This window comes from Bos grunniens, chromosome 26 (assembly GCF_055505025.1).
Source record: "Bos grunniens cultivar Pamir isolate PY7600 chromosome 26, Bosgru_T2T1.0, whole genome shotgun sequence".
In the NCBI taxonomy this organism is placed as follows: Eukaryota; Metazoa; Chordata; class Mammalia; order Artiodactyla; family Bovidae; genus Bos; species Bos grunniens.
In genome coordinates this window covers 33,881,511-33,900,940 of record NC_141190.1, presented here as the reverse complement: position 1 = coordinate 33,900,940, position 19,430 = coordinate 33,881,511, and the positions used below count along the sequence as shown (strand labels likewise).

Here is a 19,430-nt window from a genome sequence, read left to right as displayed (position 1 = left end):
TCTTTTTTCATTTTCCTCGGAGGGGTGAGTTGGACCTTCTGCTTTAGTCACAGGCCTCACAGAGAGAGCTTTTCTCATTTAGTCGTCGTATGAGGGTGTGGGGTATACCTTTGGCTTCTTTTCTTGGGTTATGATCACAGCTAGTGTTAAACTACTGCATGCTGCCTGATCATACACAAGGATTTGGTCATCCACATAAACATGATGCTGTTGTGAGTTCACTTTTCTATTTAGAGAAACATGTCAGCTAGAAATACCTCCACCTTATTACCCAGACGCATGCGTGCCGAGCAAGTCTCCAAAATAGCCCTTTGAGTAAGTGGCAGCTTTAAAAACCATCCAGCCACCGACTTCAAACCAGAACGTCAGCAGAGGAGAGTGGAAGTTGGATACTGAACGGTCAAGGTGCCCACAGGAATTTAATAGGAGTCAGGACTTTGGAGGCTTGAACAACCAGACGGTGGCTTCTCTTTGGATTTCTTGCCTGTTACCGATCTTGGTCTTCTCTCTTCAGACTTCACGATGAATGTGCAGGCTTGTTCTAGGTGTGGGTACGGGGTGTACCCTGCTGAGAAGATCAACTGTCTAGACCAGGTCAGTAGACATTTTTTGGCCTTTGCAAATTGTCACAAACTTGGGAAATATATCTTGTCACATATGGACATGTGGGTTTTTCTGAGCCACCAAGATATAATGTTTTCCCCACTCTTCTTCAGTTCTACCAATTTCTAGCTACATCTCCTGTATTGTCTCAAAAATTTGTAGCCGAGTATGAGTTTTATCATCATTTTATCCCTAAAGCTCATTTTTTTTTTGCCCTGAAATATATGATTCCTGAGAATGAAAGAAAAGGTAATTTTGCTCAATCTTTTCTATTTGGTTTCTAGATATGGCACAAAGCTTGTTTTCATTGTGAAGTTTGCAAGATGATGCTATCAGTGAATAACTTTGTGAGTCACCAGAAAAAGCCATACTGTCACGCGTAAGTGTTTGATGTCCTTCCCCACCACCTCTTGAATTATATATATATATTTTTTTAAATAAGTAACCAACCAGAGGTTCAAATTGCGCACTCCAGGGTTAAATCCAAGAACCCAAGAAATGTCTTCTCAAAAGTTTTTACTTACATACAGTCATTAAAGAGATCTGACACAGGATTTTATGCAATGGACAGAAAGTTGAAAATTTCAGATTTCTTACAAGTGAAAAACAAAATCTATCCTCTATAACCCCATGTCAAATTATTAAAGATTATGCAGAACAGTATAATTGATGTGGCTATGCAGAAAGCTTTAAAATGTTTTCTTTTAAATAATTTCAGGTAAATGATTTCAGTTAAATTTGGTGTTTACGTTAAATAGGTTGAATTTATTTGATTTGCTTTTCTTTCTTTACGACTTATTGCCTGGAAACTCTTGAATTTAATTATTACGTCTTATATTTTTTTGATGTAAAAAGTGACTCTTCCTTTAAGAATAGTCACTCAGTCGTCTTGGATAAAGTACATTTCTAATTCTGATTTATATCTACTTTTTGTAGCCATAACCCCAAGAACAACACTTTTACAAGTGTCTATTACACTCCATTAAATCTAAATGTGCGGAAACCTCCAGAGGCCATTTGTGGGGTAAGTTACTTAATTTTGAATTTCAAAATAGTATTTAAAGAAAATTGCTTAGCTCAGGCGTTTCTTAGTTTTTAAGTGTCTCTGTAAATATGGAGAAAATGGGCAGATTTACATCTAGGCAGAAAATGGGCAGGTTTACACCTAGGCATGTTTAAGTAACAAATATTGCTATTTGTCCTACCACAACATAGACGCCCATCCAGGATAATCCAGCTTGAATATCTGAGATCTTGTATCCATTTTAATCTCCTTGTGTCTGTCCACTCTGTACACATTGATATAGCAGGCCATACGTACACCAGGTGCTTAATACATAAAACAAATCATATATAGTTGGAAAATATCACAAAGCCCTTTTCTTTGCCCATTGTATTTGGGTACAGACATGGAAACCTCTAGTTCCACACTCTTAAATCTCTCTGCATTCGGTAGTGTTTAAGATCTCTTACCCTGTGGGTAGGGGTAGGTCCGAGATATTTTGATCTGGAGCTAATGTTTGGGTAGGCCAGGAGGCCATATTGATTAACCAACCTGTTTTGAAAAACTAACAGTAGAGTTTTGTCAGGTAACTATTGACCAGACGCTTGCATTTATTAAAATGATGAATCATTTCACTCGCCTCCCCCGGGCCCCATAGCAAGTTGCTTAGGGGATGGAACTAGCAGCTTTCTAAAATTAGAGAATGACACAGGAGGTGGAAGGCTCTCTAGTAATCTGCCTTCCTCATGTTACCTCACCCTATCCTGACTCTCCTGCCTGCCCAGGCCACGTCCTCCTCAAGAAGACGGTTTAGCTTGAGCTTATCCTGATCATGGCTTTCTACACATAGTTGCCAACTAGCTTATTTCATTAAGTGCTTTGCTCCAATTGTGAGTTTATTTATTTATTTTTTTAACAAGTTTAGGTAACATTTACTGTGTAATTGCTTAACTAACTTAATACATTACAATCCAATAAAGTAAATACTATTATTGTCCCATTCTACTGGTGCAGAAACTGAGGCTTGGAGAGTTGTTCCTATATCTAGCATTGACTTCTAACAACTGAGAAGCCTGAAGAGTTCTCAAGCCATCCATTACTGAGAAGGCGGATTCTTTTACGATTTTGCTTTCATCTGTTTTTGCTTGTTTGTGTGGGTTTTGTTGTTTGTGTTTGTCTCTTAATGTCTAACTCAAAATTGACTGTACTGAACTTAACTCTCAGTTCGACAGAGTGCCAGGCATGTTGCAAGGCCCTTTATCTGTATAATCTCACTTGTTATTCACAAAACCCTCTGCAGTATTACATTATAGCTGGAGAGGCTGAGGCTCACAGAAGTTAAGGAACTTGCCCAGTTTTTCCCGGCCAGTTGAATGTATACAAACCCAGATCTCTATTACTCTAGGACCCACATCCTAAACTGCTCAGTCAGCCTACTCCCACGTACCTAGGGTGTGGCAAAATCTTACAACAGATCAGGCAGTACTTCCTTCCTTTGAAGTGGTGGCGAATTCACTTTTTTGTAACTTGTATGACAGGCCGGACCTGGAGCGAGATTATGGCTGGTTCTATTTCCAGCCACAGGCAGTGACGTGAGCTTCCCAGGAAGTCTGTGTGTGTGTGTTAGTTCACATCTATGTGAATATGTGTGTATGTGTGTAAATATGTGTGTTTGCATATGGGGAGTGTATATATGTGTGTATGTAGGTGTAAATATGTGTGCACGTGTATACATGTGTGTATACATGGTGTATATACATGTGCGTATATACATGAATGTGTATATACATGCCTGTGTGCACATTTGTGTATGTGTGTGGTATGTGTATATGTGTATATGTGTGTTATCTCTGTGTGTATATGGTGGATGTGTGTTTACGTGCATGTGTATATACTCGCATATGTGTGTACATGCATATGCGTGCATGCGTGTACACACACGTGTGTGTCTGTGTGTGTATGCATATATGTGTATACGTGTGCGTGTGTGCGTGTGCATGTGTACAGAACAACTGACTGCTGAGACCCCTTTCTCCTCCTTTCCCACCAGGGGAAAAATCAAGTGGACACTCATGTCCCTTCTAGGCCCCAGATCTTACAACCCCACTGGGGAATGTTGTGGGTTGCATTCTTACTCCCTTTTCTTCTCTGGGAGACTTTGCCAACTGAATAAAAAACAGATTCATAGTGCATGTGCTAAAATTAAAAAAGGAAAGAAAGGGATTCTTCAGTTACGGCGATAAAGGTGAAATGGCATTTGAAGCTGGTCAACATTTTTCTGTTTTTTTAAATATCACTCTTCGAAAAATAATGCATAAATAAATATTCAGTAAGACAGAATTTCCTGTTTGGTAGGTGTGAATGGAACTTTTAGCAGAACAGAACATCTAGATTCTCTCCTATTCAGAGAATGAACTTTAACCCTTAATGCTTTCTTATTCCACAAATAACATTTATGGCTTTTTTCCTCTTCCTATTTCCTCCAAATAGTCATGAGCCCTGTGAAAGGTCTCTAGAGAGGCAGGCACCCCCGCCTTCCCCTCACTGCCTATACTGTGGGAGAAGGGCAGAAAATACAGATTCCTGTGTACTTTGGTCACGTGATTCTGATTCCTTTAGTCAGTGGCTGTAAAGGAGGGCGATTTTGCCCCCTAGGGGATATTTGGTGACGTCTGAGGGACTTTTTCTGGTCAAAACTGGGACGGTAAGAATACTGGTGACATCTGGTGGATAGAGACCACCCATCTTGCTCAGCATCCTGCCATGAGCTAGACAGGGTGCCCCCAACAAGAAATGAACTGGCCCCAAATGTCAGTGGAGCTGCTTACATGAAACTTTGCCATGAGTTTATGTAGTGTTTAGGTAATTTCTCAATAGCCAAGGGAAAAGGCATGTAAAGATTTCTCAATTTATGTACTTAAAAATATACATGTTAGTGCTGCATTAAGCAAGCCCAGACAAAGTGCCCTTGACAGGGAACTAAAATTCCCGGGTTCTAAACCTGGCTTTGCTAACCTGCTGAATGATTTCAATAAGTTCGCTTCTCTTCTCTGAGCTTCTTTCCTCATCTGTAAAATCAATGATTTAAATTTCAACTTGTTTAAGTTGCAGATTTCTGGGTTCCATCTTGGATCTCAAACATTATGATATCTGGGTTTGAACCTGAGCCCTGATATTTTCTTTTGTGGTTAGTTCTTCTTATGTTGCCCTTAAGAAATCTTTGCCTATTCCGAAATCATGAAGATATGGTTAGATGTCAGTTCTCTTCAAATTGATTGACGCAGTCAATGCAGTCCCAGCCAAGATTCTGGTGTTTTTCATAAAAATAGACAAACTGATTCTAAAACTGATATGAGCATACAGTGATTCTAGAATGGCCAAGAAATCTTGAAGAACAAAATCAAAGGACTTAGGTTACCAGGTTTCTAGGCTCCTCTGTCCATGAAATTCTCCAGGCAAGAATATTGAAGTTCCCTTCTGCAGAGGATCTTCCCCATCCAAGGATCGAATCCAGGTCTCCTACATGGCAGGCGGATTCTTTACCATCTGAGCCACCAGGGTACCTCTTCTAGTTGTTAACTCAGTGTAGTATTGGCAGTACTGTAGAATTGACAGCTCAGTGGAAAACAATACAAGGTTAAGAAATAGAGGTGCACGTATGTGGTTACTGGAGTTACAACAAGAGCACCACTGCAATTCAGAGTAGCAGGAATCATCTTTAAATAAATGGTACCCGAGTGACTGGACACTTACGTAGAAGAAATGGACTTGATACCTACCTCATACCTATACATAAACATTAATACAGGGTGTGTTATGGATCAAGATGTGAAAGGTGGAATCATAAAGCATAGGAAAACACCGACATGAATTTGAGGAGCCAGCATTGAACAAGCTCCCTGAGTGTTGCACAGGCTAGTTAGGAACCACTGCTCTCACGTCTGGTGTTTTCTAAGCTGAATACTTGGTACTGTGTGATAAGCTTGTAGAGACATTGTCTTTTTATTTGCCCTGCAAAATAGAGCTTTGCACACAGTAGGTGCTATCCACGTGCCACTTGGCTGGTGGTACAGATGAAGCCGGTGGTGACTCTTGACAGTACACTGTGGCTTTGTTGTACAGTTAGGATGCTCTGTAGTTGAGACGTAGGACCCGCTCCCCCCGCCCCCAATTTCGTTCTGTGTTGTTTGTTACCTTTCTCATTTCTGATGGAAACATTACTGACGACGTCTTCACTGTGCAGATCGGTGGCCAGGAGGATGGTGAACGGTTTAAGTCGGTTTTTCACTGGGACATGAAATCCAAGGATGAGGCCGCCGCACCTAACAGGCAACCACAGGTGGATGAGGTGAGGCGAGAGTTATAAACAGGTTTGGAAGCAGAGAAAGGAATGACACATTGTGCAGGTGACATGTGTAGTCAGCATTACTTCGAGAGGGAATTGGTTAAGCTTTCTTTTATCCATCTTATCCTTCCAGCGGTCTACAGAAGACCTCCATGGTCTGTTTCCCACATTTTCACAATACTTGGTATTACCAGACAAAAGTGTTGACAACCTGTATCTTGTTTTTTTCTGTTTAAACTTTCCTGATTGCGAGTATAGTTGAGCGTATTTTCACATATGAATGATCTGACTTTCCAGATCGCCAAAGCATGGTTCTACCCAACCTGTCCAGCTTGCTGTACCTTCAGCCCCCTTGGCTCCCTATCTCTTCCCCCCAGTTCCAGTCAAACCCATTTCCTCATGGTCTTTCACACAAAGTCTATCATTGCCCTCATGCTTTTATTCATGGTAGTCCCCACTCTTAGAATTTATTCAACATGTGTGTTTTTATTTTTTGCCTTTTTAAAATCAGCATGCCTTTATTGAGTATTATATGCCAGGCACTATTCCAGGCTGCTGGAATACATCAGTGCACAAAACAGACGAAAATCTCTGCCTTCGTGGAACAGACCTCCTTGAGCAGATGCTTTTTCTTGTCTCTTTGCATCATCTGGTAACTGACCTCACCCCTGGAGGTCCAGCTCAAATTCCTGTCCAAATCAGGGCCCTCACATGGAGATTGCTTTCTCAAAACTCTCACTGTGTTTATCTTCAATACAGTACCTTTAAGCACCAAGCGTTTTCTAATTGCTAATTGTTTCATATATTAGTTTTATCTCCCTAGAAAAACCACACATATCTTAAAAGAAGAATTTTGTCTTCTTTTTTTTCTTTTTTGATAATCTTTTCCTAGTGCTAATTGCTTAATCTAGCACTTGGCACACAACAGGTAGCAGATTTTTGAAGCTTGGCTGAATAATGCTGATTAAGCTCAGATAGGTGGCTTGTCCACAGCAACTCCCCACTGCCCCATCTTGGTGCAATAATGTGCAAAAAAATGTTAAGTTACATTTGGAACTCTGCTGTGATATCAGTCAATCTCTGAAAGTTTTGGTTATTTAGGAGATGAGGTTATTTTCTAGTTTGGAAAAAATGAACATTCTGGCTAGCTGAGACCTGCCATTTATCAGGAGGAGTTTATCATTTTAAGAGAATTTCTGTCTTCTCTATCTTATGTTGACGGTGTGGGTGGGTGTTGCTGGAAGGGTCGGGTAGGTAGGGTGATCTTGCCAAGCAAGTGTGTGGGCTGTGTGTTTGTATGCACTTGTGTTTCTCCTCTCCAGAGAGCCTATTGGAGTGGATACAGGGAAGGGGACGCCTGGTGCCCAGGAGCTCTTCCAGACCCTGAAATCGTAAGGATGGTGGAGGCACGAAAGTCACTGGGTGAGGTAAGGGGCCTAGAAGATTACTTTAGCAGTTAGCTTGAATGTTCATTAAGATTGTGATAGAATACTGGTCCTCGCCCAAACATTCCCATGTCCTAGTCCCTGGAACCTGTGAATATGCTACTATGCATGGCCAAAGGTATGATGAAGGTAGGGATTTTTTTAACAGAATATAGCTGCTTTGCTTCCCAGGTAGCTCAGTGGTAAAGAATCCACCTGTCAATGCAGGAGAGGCTGGAGACAAGGGAGACACGGATTTGACCCTTGGGTTGGGAAGATCCCCTGGAGGAGGAAATGGCAGCCCACTGCAGTATTCTGGCCTGGAAAATCCCATGGACAGAGGAGCCTGATGGGCTACAGTCCATCGGGTTGCGAAGAGTTGGACACGACTGAGCAACAGAACAAACGTACATATATGTGATTTACAGCGTTGTGTTAGTTTCTGACGTACAGCAGAGTGATTCATTTATATGTATACATACATAGGCGCGTATATTCTTTTTCATGTTCTTTTCCATTATAATTAATTACAAGATAATGAATATAGTTCTCTGTGCTAGCCAGTGGGACCTTGCTGTTTATTTTATATATAGTAGTTTGTATCTGCTAAACTCAAGCTCCTAATTAAGGTAAGGATCTTGAGATAGGAAGATTATCCTGGATGATTAACATGGACCAAATGTGATCATAAGGGTGCTTATAAGGAGGGAGGCAGGAGAGTCAGAGTCAGAGAAAAGATGATGCGACAACAGAAACAGAGGTCAAAACTGTTTAGGGCTGTAAACCAAGAACTGTGGACAGCCTCTTGAAGCTGGAAAAGGCAAAGAAATGGATTTCCTACCAGAGCCTTCAGAATCAGCCCTGATGCCCTATTTTAGATTTTGGAACTGTCACACCATAAGAGAGATCTTAGTAGGTTTTCATTGTAGGAAAGACAATTTTACCCCAGGCTATGGAATTCCTTAATGATTTGCATGCTGTATCCTCTAGTCCTCTCCCTAAACCCAGGGCACCTGTCTTTTGAAGAAACCACTTTGGAAAATATTGTTAGTCTTGAGTAAGTTTTCTTTAGCACATGGAAAGAAAGCAACTGAAGCATAGTTGCTAAGGTGCTGTGTTTTGTTAGGAAAGCAGACTAGCAAAGATATTCAAAAGTAAGGAGGAGAAAAGAACAGATATTTCACTCCCAGTGCTGTAGAAATGTGTCTGGTGGTGGTTGAGTCGTTAAGTTGTGTCCAACTCTGTGACCCTATGAACTGGAGAGCCTGCCATGGACTGCGGGCCCATGGACTGAGGAGCCTGCCAGGCTTCTCAGTCCATAAGGACTTTCCAGGCAAGAATAGTGGAGTGGGTTGCCATTTCCTTCTCCAGGGGATCTTCCTGACCCAGGGATCTAACGTAGGTGCCCTGCACTGCAGGCAGATTCTTTACCGACTGAGCTACCAGGGAAGCCCAGAACTGTGTCTAGCGGATGAGTCGCTGAAAGGTCTCCTGCGGAATAATTGCTGCATTATCTTACAAGCCTTTGAGTCAAGGGGCCTCCCTTGGGTTGTGCCAGGTTCCACAGAGTTTAATATAAACAATGAAAGGGAAACTCTTTGACCTAGGAAATATGATTTCTTTAGCCTTGAAGGTGTTAATTTAAATCACCAAGTGAATAATTTTCAAATTTATTCCAGGAGACCAAAATATTTTCCTAGTACCATATACATCCAGTTGCATCGGTTCTGATGATGCTTGCTGTTGCAGTTTATTCATTCCCATTGGAGATCCTGTTGGTTCTCATGCTGACATTGGTCTCACCAACAGGAGTATCCAGAAGACTATGAGCAACAGAGAGGAAAAGGGAGTTTTCCAGCCATGATCACACCTGCTTATCAAAGGGCCAAGATCGCCAACCAGCTGGCCAGCCAAGTGAGTGCCTTACTGCTAACTCACCATTGATTACACTAATTTTTGTCATTAGTGAATCCCTGGGATTCAGGTAAAATCCAACAGGAGAGTTCTTTGGGGGCAGTAGGTACCCTGAGTACAATATTATGAAGAAGACTGTGTTCTTATCTTTTGTATATCAGTCATTCTCTATGCCTGTGCCTCCTCTATCAATGGAGAGAAGACCATGTCACTCACCCCGAAACTGAACCAAATAATATTTCGAGGTTAAGCATCAAGGACACTGATTTTTATTAAGAGGATGGCAGATCCTACTGAAGAACAGCATAGCTGGTTGATTTAGAGCTCAGATTCTGGAGCCAGCTGTATTGGGATTCGAATCCTGGCTCTCTTGCTTCATATCTGTGGGACCCTGCACGAATTACTTAACCTCTGTGTTCCCCAGCTGCTCATCTGTAAAATGGGGCAAATCATAGTCCTGCCTCATGTGATTGTTACGGAGACAAATGAATATTTGTTCAAGTTTAGCAGTTCCTGGCACTCTCTTGGACTGAACACATGTGCGTGTTTTTGGAGAGGAGCCCATAAAGCAGGCCAGAAAGACTTGCCATAGGTTTGCCTTGAGTGTTGCCCAGTGGTGTAGCTTTAGGACAGCTGCAGGGAGAGGTCCTACAAAAGCTGCTGGGTGTTACCTTGACTTCGTGCTGTCTCTTCGCCAGGTGGAGTACAAGAGAGGGCATGATGAGCGCATCTCCAGGTTCAGCACGGTGGCGGATACCCCCGAGCTGCTCCGGGCCAAGGCTGGTGGACAGCTTCAAAGTGATGTAAGAAATGATAGAAGCCAGGGATTTCCCTGGTGGTCTAGTGGATGGGACTCCATGTTTCCACTGCAGGGGGGGCCTGGGTTCAATCCCTGGTCTGGGAACTAGGATCTCCCATACCATTTGTGTGTTAGTCGCTCAGTCACATCTGACTCTTTGCGACCCCACAGGTTGCTGCCCGCCAGGCTCCTCTGTCCATGGAATTTCCCCAGGCAAGAATCCTGGGGTGGGTTGCCATTCCTTTCTCCAGAGGATCTTCCTGACCCAGGGATCAAACCTGGGTCTCCCACATTGCAGGCAGATTCTTCACTGTCTGAGCCACCAGGGAAGTCTATGGAGTCCCATGCCATGTGGAGTGGCCAAAAAGAAAAGAAAGCAATGATGGTGGCCAGATGCTGTGATTCTTCTTTAAGGTTCCCCACTCTTTCCTAACGTGGAGAAGGGTGGTCAGGTCAGATTCAGCAGCTAGCACAGGCCACGTGAAAACTCTTCCTTAGAAAACTCAGACGGTAAAGTGTCTGCCTACGATGCAGGAGACACAGGTTCGATCCCTGGGTCAGGCAGATCCTCTGGAGAAGGAAATGGCAACCCGCTCCAGTACTCTTGCCTGGAAAATCCCGTGGACGGAGAAGCCCGGTAGGCTACAGTTCATGGGGCCGCAAAGAGTTGGACACAACTGAGCGACTTCACTCCCTTCACTTCACTTCAGTAACAAACCAGATATTTCTGATTAACCTGAAAGAATTCTCTCCTTGTCACTGCAAATTACAGAATAGAACTTCCGAAGAATTTGTACCATTTGCCTTTTCAATTCCAGTTGCTCCACAGCATAATAAGACTGAAAACTTAGTGTTGTTCTGATTGGGAAGCTTAAGCACGAATCCAGATTCAGCTTAACGAGTGGCTTCTGCTTGCCTTGGTTGGCCTGCAGCAGGTACTCACAAGTATGTGTTGAATTCTGGCCTGAGCATCTCCATGTATCAGACACTGAGCTGGGTGTTGGGAATAAAATGGTAAACAAGAGTCTATCAAGCGCTAAACCTACTACGTTGCCTAAGAGATCTGATGGGAGATGTGCAGGTGTTATGGGAGCCCTTAGAGGGGCTTCTCACTCAGATTGCCCGGTAGATGGTGGGAATGTGGTATGTGATTCAAAATATTTCTTTTTTCAGGTGAGATACACAGAGGCCTATGAACAGCAGAGAGGGAAAGGCAGTTTCCCTGCTATGATCACACCTGCTTATCAGATAGCCAAAAGAGCCAACGAGCTGGCAAGTGATGTAAGTGTCCCAGGCTATGTTGTCACAGGAGGGGAGGAGTCAGGAAGTTACCCAGACCTGGCAAGTCCAGCTTCCTGCCTTCTTTTGTGTGCACTGTGGATCCAAGAAAGAACTTTCCTTCCAAGTTTTCAGTCAGTTTTACTAGAACAATGATCAGGCACTTTTATGTCTAAGACACACTCCCTAGACTCGAGCAGAAAAAGAGCATTCCGTAGACATTCATTTTGACTCTTCTAACCCGTGTGCATAAGAGGCTAAATTTACCAGGTGTATCCTTCTCTCCCCTCCACATAGGTGAGATACCATCAACAATATCAAAGAGAAATGAAGGGAATGGCTGGCCCTGCTGCTGGAGCTGAGGGCCCGTTGCCAAAGGAATACATGGACCAGTATGGCCAGGTATGTGATAAAGTGACTTCCTGGGAGACTACCCTTTTGGATGGTCAGGTCTCAGTTTGGCAACCCTCTAGCCCATGACACACCCTGTGACAGTTTAATCAGGGGTTGGGCTGTCGTCTATATTTGCCCTATTTATGGAAAGTGGATTTCAAAGCCAGAAAATAGCAGGCAAACAGTTACACAGGTTTCAACTTGACTCACTTAGGAAAACAAATTCTAAATACTTTATCTTTCTTTAAAAAAAAAACAAAAACTAAAGGACCTATATCAGCATGGTGTGTTTGCTAGGAGTAAAGCATCCTCATCTATTCATTGAAGAAAAATCCTGAGGACTCAGACTGGCTGTGTTTAGCCTGTCACTGCGTAGTAGCACCAAAGGGATCAATGCATGTCTTGAAAAATATTTCGCTGAGTAGCAGGATTCTTTTTCTTAGAAAGTGAATTTCTTATCTAGGTTGCCAGATAAAGCAATATGCCAGAGGGAAAAAAAGGCATATTGCTTTATGCCTTTTTTTCTCAATTTCATTCTTCAATGAACTACATCTTGACAAGATGTAAAAAGATTGAGTGACAATTACAAGCTAATTTCATTTGCACATCCCTCTGTATTTTCTGGTACTAGACAGCTATTGTAAGGGGGAAATGGAACATTATGTTTTCATGGTTGTAAGTAAAGAATGTTGGAAGACCAAATATGTGTTCTGGAAGAGTACATTCAATTGGCCTTAGTTGATATTTTTTTTCTTAATTTGACAGTTGTTTAAATTTTCTGGCACTGAGTAGACTTTACAACACATGTGACTTATTTGACATATATAATTTATAAAAGGAAGCAAATAACTGATTTCTCTTCTTCAGAAAACTGAGATGCTTATCAGTTCAGTTCAGTTCAGTCGCTCAGTCGTGTCCAACTCTTTGCGACCCCATGAACTGCAGCACGCCAGGCCTCCCTGTCCATCACCAACTCCTGGAGTTTACTCAAACTCATGTCCACTGAGTCGGTGATGCCATCCAACCATGTCATCCTCTGTTGTCCCCTTCTCCTCCTGCCCTCAATCTTTCCTGACCATTGTGGGGTATATTCATGTGAAACTTTGAATGAATATAAAGATAGGTTTTGGTCCCTTTGCAAAATGTCTATCTGAACACAAATGTCTGATTTTGAGTTTATAAGGCAATTTTATTAAATTCCACAATAATTGTTAGTCAAATGGTTTCTAGTGCTTAAAGCTCAGTGAAGATATTTGTTATAATTGTATTTATTTATTTATTTTTGGCTGTGCTGCATCTTTGTTGTGGTGCAGGCTCTTCTCTAGCTGCGGCGAGCGGGAGCTGCTCTCTAGTTGCAGCGTGAGGTTTCTCCTTGCATTAGTCTCCCTGGTTGTGGAGAGCAGGCTCTAGCGCGTGCAGCTCCGGTCGTTGCGGCATGCGGCTGCTGCTAAGTCGCGTCAGTCATGTCCGACTCTGTGCGACCCCATAGACGGCAGCCCACCAGGCTCCCCCGTCCCTGGGATTCTCCAGGCAAGAGCACTGGAGTGGGTTGCCATTTCCTTCTCCAATGCATGAAAGTGAAAAGTAAAAGTGAAGTCACTCAGTGGTGTCTGACTCTTAGCGACCCCATGGACTGCAGCCTACCAGGCTCCTCCGTCCATGGGATTTCCCAGGCAAGAGTACTGGAGTGGGGTGCCATTGCCTTCTCCATGCGGCATGTGGACTCTAGAGCAAAGGCTCAATAGTCGTAATGCATGGGCTTACTTGCTTTGCGGCATGTGGGATCTTCCTGAATCAGGGATTGAACTCATGTCTCCTGCATTGACAGGGAGATTCCTTACCACTGAGCCCCCAGGGAAACCCCAAAATATGTTTTTATTGGTTTAATGTTGTAAATATGTTGCTCAGATGGTCTGGACAACTTTTCAAAGTCAGTTTTAAAAATACTTGGCTTCCATATTCAGCAGAAAATATTTTGTTCTATATTTGGGCCGTCCTATCTGCCACTGTTACCACACACATATAATTTCTTATATGTATCTAGGCCTTTCTATACACAGTGATGAAATTCCTAGTGCCAGAGTGGAGCCTTGATTATTAGGGCATTTTGCTTGAAGTTCCAATCATGATAATGGGCTTCCCAGGTGGCGCTACTGGTAAAGAATTCATCTGCCAATGCAGGAGATATAAGAGACGTGGGTTCAATGCCTGGGTTGGGAAGATCCCTTGGAATAGGAAATAGCACCCCAGTCCAGTGAACTTGCCTGGAAAATTCCATGGGCAGGGGAGCCTGGTGGGCTACAGTCATTGGGGCTGCAAAGTGTCGGATATGACTGAGCGACTGAGCACACGGCATACGGAATCCTGATAATAACAGATAAAAGAATCAAAGTAGGTCTGGTTTGATAGCACCACCAGCAGCTGTCGGTCAAGAGGACTCCATCCCCTGTGGCATTTCACTGATATACGTGACACATCAGGGTGAGATCAGGGGGGAGTGAGAGAGAAACAGGCAGTCAGAGGAACTATAAATATCTGTAATGCCTAAATGACAAAGCAATTCATTCTTTTTAATGCGTATTTTTTAGGTTAATGGACTTTACCATGTAATCTATTATTTGTCATCTTCCCAATAGGATTAAGGGTCTCAAAAAGATTTACATACTAAAAAAAAAAAGATTTACATGCACAACATATATTCATATAAACAGAGACGTTAAAATAAAGCTGCAAACCAACTCCAAATCATAAAGCAGAAAGGGCAAAAGGAGGCTACCAAAGAATTTGAGTCTTTGTTATTATTATTTTTTTAGCTTAACTTTTTTCACTTAGTTCATGTGGCCCAGAACCTTCTGGCAACCAACCAAAAAGGAGCTCTTAGGCTAAGCAGTTGTCATTACTGGGTAGAAAGGAACCCTGGGCATTCTAATTTTACCCAACTGTTTCATATAAGACAGTAGTGTGCCAGACTCTGAACCGTGTTGCTGGAACCAGGCAGCCCCACCGCGGAGGAGGCCAGAGTGAGATGGAGTCATGAGCCCGAGGGGACACACTAAGGGTTGTTTCAGATCTGTGGGAGCACAGATTAGGAAGCAGCCGCTTCTGCCTGGGGCAGGCCCGGGAATGAGGGAGGAGCTCCCCGGAGAGAAGGTAGCATCTGACGGACTTTTGAAGTACATCCGGTTCCTGATTGCCAGGGAAGGTGTACACCAGTGACGTGAGGCTTCCCAGGTGGCGCTAGTGGTAAAGATCCTGCTTGCTAGTGAAGGAGACCTAAGAGCCTTGGATTCGATCCTGGGTCGGGAAGATCCCATCGAGGCAGGCTGGCAACCCACTCCAATACTCTTGCCTGGAGAATCCCATGGACAGAGGAGCCTGGTGGGCTAAGTCCGTAGGGTCGCAAAGAGCTGGACATGACTGAAGCGACTTAGCACATGAGGACAGTTCCATGAGAAGGAAGGTACTCCTTTATGGGAGTGGCTGGATGATGTGGTGGGGAGGAAGGAAGAAATCAAGACTCAGGTTGTAATACTTAGTTTGAAATAAACATTTGGTCCCAGTTGAGATCATCTTATGGAAATCTGAAATCTTTTCCTCCCAATATCAAAAATTTAAATCGTTATATAACCTTCCTTTATTGGTAAATGAAATGAATCCATCACTGGGGGAGGCAGTTTGTGGGATATCAGTGCCTCTCTGCATAGATCTGCCAACAGGTCAGAGAACAGTAGCATTCAAGACCCCTGGAAGACAGAGGGACTTTCCTGGTGTCTTTTAAGAGATGATTACTCCACGGGCCTAGGAGACTCATACAGTTTCTTAACTTATCTGATGGAAACGATGATGCCAATGATAATCACTTCCGTTTACTTAGTGCTGACCCCAGTAAGTGTGCTGGACAATAGTAGGTGGGTCTGCCTCCAGAGTCCACCAGCTCAGTAACCACGTGTGCTGCTCTTAGGGCTGAACACAGGAGGGTTCAGTGTGGACCGGCCTTCATGGGAACAGGAAATGTAAGAACAAGAGATGTAGGAGAGATCATTGCTAATCCCCTCCCCATTCCAGGGGTAGAGCATTACTGATTAAAGTTTTTTAAAATTCACTAATTATTTGGCTGCACTGAGTCTTTGTTGCTGCTCAAGGGCTTTCTGTGTTGGCAGTGAGCGGCAGGGGCTGCTCTCTAGCTGTTGTGCGTGAGCTCCTCATCGTGGTGGCTTCTCTCGTTGCAGAGCACAGTCTCTAGTGCACTTGGGCTTCGGGAGTTGCTGCACTCAGCCTCAGGAGTTGTGACACACAGGCTTAGTTGCCCCCGCAACATGTGGGAGCCTACGTCCCAGGCCAGGAAGAGAACCCGTGTCTCCAGATTCTTAATTGCTAGACCACCAGGGAAGTCCCCTGATTAAAATTTTCGATTGCCCCAGCAGGGTTACTCAGAAGAGTATGGCGAGCACAGAGGAAAGGGCAGCTTCCCGGCCATGATCACCCCAGCTTATCAGAACGCCAAGAAAGCCAACGAACTCGCTAGTGATGTAAGTACCTCATTGGGACAACCCACAGAGCCACAAAAGCAGAGGAAAAATTAAACTCTGGAGACTGTGCTTCCTGAAACCTACACCCAGTTTAATTTTTCAGAGCAGAGTCAAAGCACAATGTTAACCTTCAATTCCTATCCAAATTTCTGACGTCTGCTTTTTGGGTTCATACTGTTAGGTCACATTTGTCTGCTTTAAAGGAGATTGACATGGACAAACCACATAACTTGCTTGAGGTCAGCTGAAGCAAGCGCTGATACCAGTCTAGCCAGATCAGGTGGAGTTAGGAGAGTCTTTGCAAAATAACCCACTTTAGAAATTGAGCACTCAAGAGGAATAGCTGATTAAAATAAATAGTATGATTATCAAATTGGCTGTAACCCAGTTGATAAAATAATTTTTATTTGCAGAATGTTAGCCAGTTGGCCATCCTTGAAAGATAAGCTATTGTTACCCTTGGTAAAGTCATTACACTTGGTAAAGCAACAGGCACACTGCAGATCTTTCACCAACTTGAACTTGATCAATCATCAGAGGCCCAGCATTCATCTCATACCCCCTTTGCCCTTCTCCTTTACTTTGTTCCTACTCAGTTATCACCCATTTCCCTAGAAAAGTGCACTTTGGCCTGAAAGGGGAAATAAAGGACACATTCATCACTCGAGACTGGATGAGAAATGGTCTTTAAAACCAAAGGCAGAATGGGTTTCTGGATGATACTTCTAGGTATGATCATTGTGAGACCTTTCTTTATGTAGAACTGGAATGTAAAGTGTAAAAAATGTGAAAGGGGGCAGTAATATTTTAATCTAAAAGGGAGTGAGTGGTTTAGGGACTTAGTGGAGGAAAAACCCATGTGATTTTTTTTTTTCCTCCAGAAAATTGTATTAAATAAATGTTGACATGAAATGTGGAGTAGATGTGTAGTAACTTCTCTCCTGGAGAATGAAACAACAACTCTGGTTGTTCTTCGTGTGCTTCTTTCAGATAAAATACAGGCAGGACTTCAATAAGATGAAGGGCGCTGCACATTATCATTCCCTCCCAGCCCAGGACAACTTGGTTCTGAAGCGGGCTCAGAGCGTGAACAAGCTCGTGAGTGAGGTATGTACGGGGACGGTCCCATCTGTGTGCTGTCACTTCCTTTGGTTCCGACAGACAGTGAAGGGGTGACCCCAGAATGAAAAATTCTGTCTTAACGCCACATGAACTACACACGTGTTACCAGTTTCCAAAGAATGAATAGGTAGTCAAAAGCAATTCATAACAGAGCATAGAACCAAACTAATTAAATCTTTCTCTGATGGTTCAGAACTTTCCTCCTGAAATTCTCACAGGGCTGTGGATAGTCCAGAGTTCCCAGTAGTAGATTTCTAGTTGCCAGAATTTGGATGAACCAACTTTTATAACCATATATCATTCTTACAGAGTGGACATCAAAGATGAGGGGTGTTTTGAACATGGAACCTCCCTCATTCTCTTATTTTTGTAGTCAAGTTTCCAAGAAGCTCTGTGTGCTGTATGAATTCCTCTTGCCTTAGAGGCAGACCTGACGGCCAGAGACTGTGTTTTGTTTGGCCTGCCAAGGGGTTAGGATTTTTAGAATTGCCAGGGCAATTTGCAAGGGAATATCCCCTCTAGTTCCCCATATCCTTTTTATTGTTCTTGAGTTTCTTAAAGCAGCTTCTTCCCTGTTTGCATCACCTATCAGGACCCTGAAGGCATTTGAGTTGTCAGCCTCTTGCCAGGCTATGCATAGGACTCATCTAACAAGTTGTCTGCAACTCAAAAAAGGATGTGCAAATATCCTAAAAGATTTTTCTTCTCTTCCCTGTCAGTCCGTTATCCCAAAAAGTGCCTTAGCCTGTAATGCTGCTCAGAATCACAAGAGTGTACATTTCCTGGGCATCATCAGAAACTTCAGATACTTAAAAATAGTGGATAGGTGCCAAGCCCACGGAACCTGCATTTTAAAAAAATTGTATATTTGGCTGTGCCAGGTCTTAGTTGCTGCATATGGGATCTGGTTCCCTGACCAGGGATCGAACCCAAGCCCCTTGCCTGGAATGGGGAGGCTTAGCCGTGGGACCACCATGGAAGCCCAGAACCTGCATTTTAAACAGATTGTCCATGTGATTCTTATGCTCTAGGCCAGAGTTCAGCAAACTATGGTCTGAGTAACAAATCTGGCCCACAGCCTATTTTTAGAAATGAAGTCTTATTGAAATACATCGTGTATCTGCTTTTGAACGATACGGGCAGAATAGATAGATGGTACATCGTGCAGGGCTTCCCAGGTGGCACACAGGGTCGCAAAGAGTTGGACATGACTGAAGTGACTCAGTGCACACACACATACACACACACACACACATACACACGTCCTACCAAGACTCAAATGTTTACTATCTGCTCATTTACAGAAAAAGTTTGCTGAATCTTGCGTTTTGACTCATGGAACATTAGATCTAGGTGGGGTCTTTGCAGTCTTTTGTCTCTGGCTTTGTCATAGACCTGGAAAAGTCAAGTGTCTTATTGTGGTTCTGATAGACTTCTAGGGGCAGAACCAGAACCAGACCCAGGAATAACACTGTTACCATTTTGGCCTTTTTCTACGTGAAAGTGAAAGTGTTAATTGCTCATTTGTGTCCAACTCTTTTCGGACCCTATGGGCTGTAGCTCACCAGGCTCCCCCATTCATGGGATTTTCCAGGCAAGAATATTGGAGTGGGTTGCCATTTCCTTCTCCAGGAATCTTTTCAACCCAGGGGTTGAACCCAGGTCTTTTGCATTACAGGCAGACTCTTTACGATCTGAGCCACCAGGGAAGCCCTTTTCTATGTGAATGTACTATAAACAAATATATGAATATAAAAACATTTTTTATAGAGTTAGAATTCAACTGTGTGTACAGTTTTATGTGCTTTTCTTCATTTTATATCATATTATAAGCATTATGATGCATCTTGCAAACTTTAAGAGGCATATTCCCACCAAATGTTTTATAAGGTATGATAATAAATTGTATTTCCTTTGGTAAACATCACAAGGGAACCTTCCATTTCTTTTTGCCATTATGCTTCTCTAGTAAGACAAACCAGCCCTGCCTCTATTAATGGTAACTAGCCTTCAGCTGCCT

At 43.1% G+C, this 19,430-nt stretch overlaps 1 protein-coding gene across 6 annotated transcripts in view; it reads left to right on the top strand.

The window, feature by feature from the left end:
- Nucleotides 1-359: 359 nt before the first annotated feature.
- The window catches only part of NRAP (nebulin related anchoring protein), a 75,648-nt gene continuing 56,577 nt past the window's right edge, over nucleotides 360-19,430 (top strand). For 3 of the 6 annotated variants that reach the window (XM_086377058.1, XM_086377056.1, XM_086377054.1), the window contains exons 1-11: nucleotides 360-594; nucleotides 888-982; nucleotides 1,540-1,627; nucleotides 5,850-5,954; nucleotides 7,274-7,378; nucleotides 9,185-9,289; nucleotides 9,988-10,092; nucleotides 11,262-11,369; nucleotides 11,664-11,768; nucleotides 16,184-16,288; nucleotides 17,279-17,395. In XM_086377058.1, coding sequence (XP_086233184.1) covers nucleotides 523-594; nucleotides 888-982; nucleotides 1,540-1,627; nucleotides 5,850-5,954; nucleotides 7,274-7,378; nucleotides 9,185-9,289; nucleotides 9,988-10,092; nucleotides 11,262-11,369; nucleotides 11,664-11,768; nucleotides 16,184-16,288; nucleotides 17,279-17,395 — 1,110 coding nt within the window. In that variant the 5' untranslated portion in view covers nucleotides 360-522. Of the gene's footprint in view, nucleotides 595-887; nucleotides 983-1,539; nucleotides 1,628-5,849; nucleotides 5,955-7,273; nucleotides 7,379-9,184; nucleotides 9,290-9,987; nucleotides 10,093-11,261; nucleotides 11,370-11,663; nucleotides 11,769-16,180; nucleotides 16,289-17,278; nucleotides 17,396-19,430 lie in introns of all 6 variants that reach the window. The other 3 variants (XM_086377057.1, XM_086377055.1, XM_086377053.1) reach the window with 1 other exon arrangement.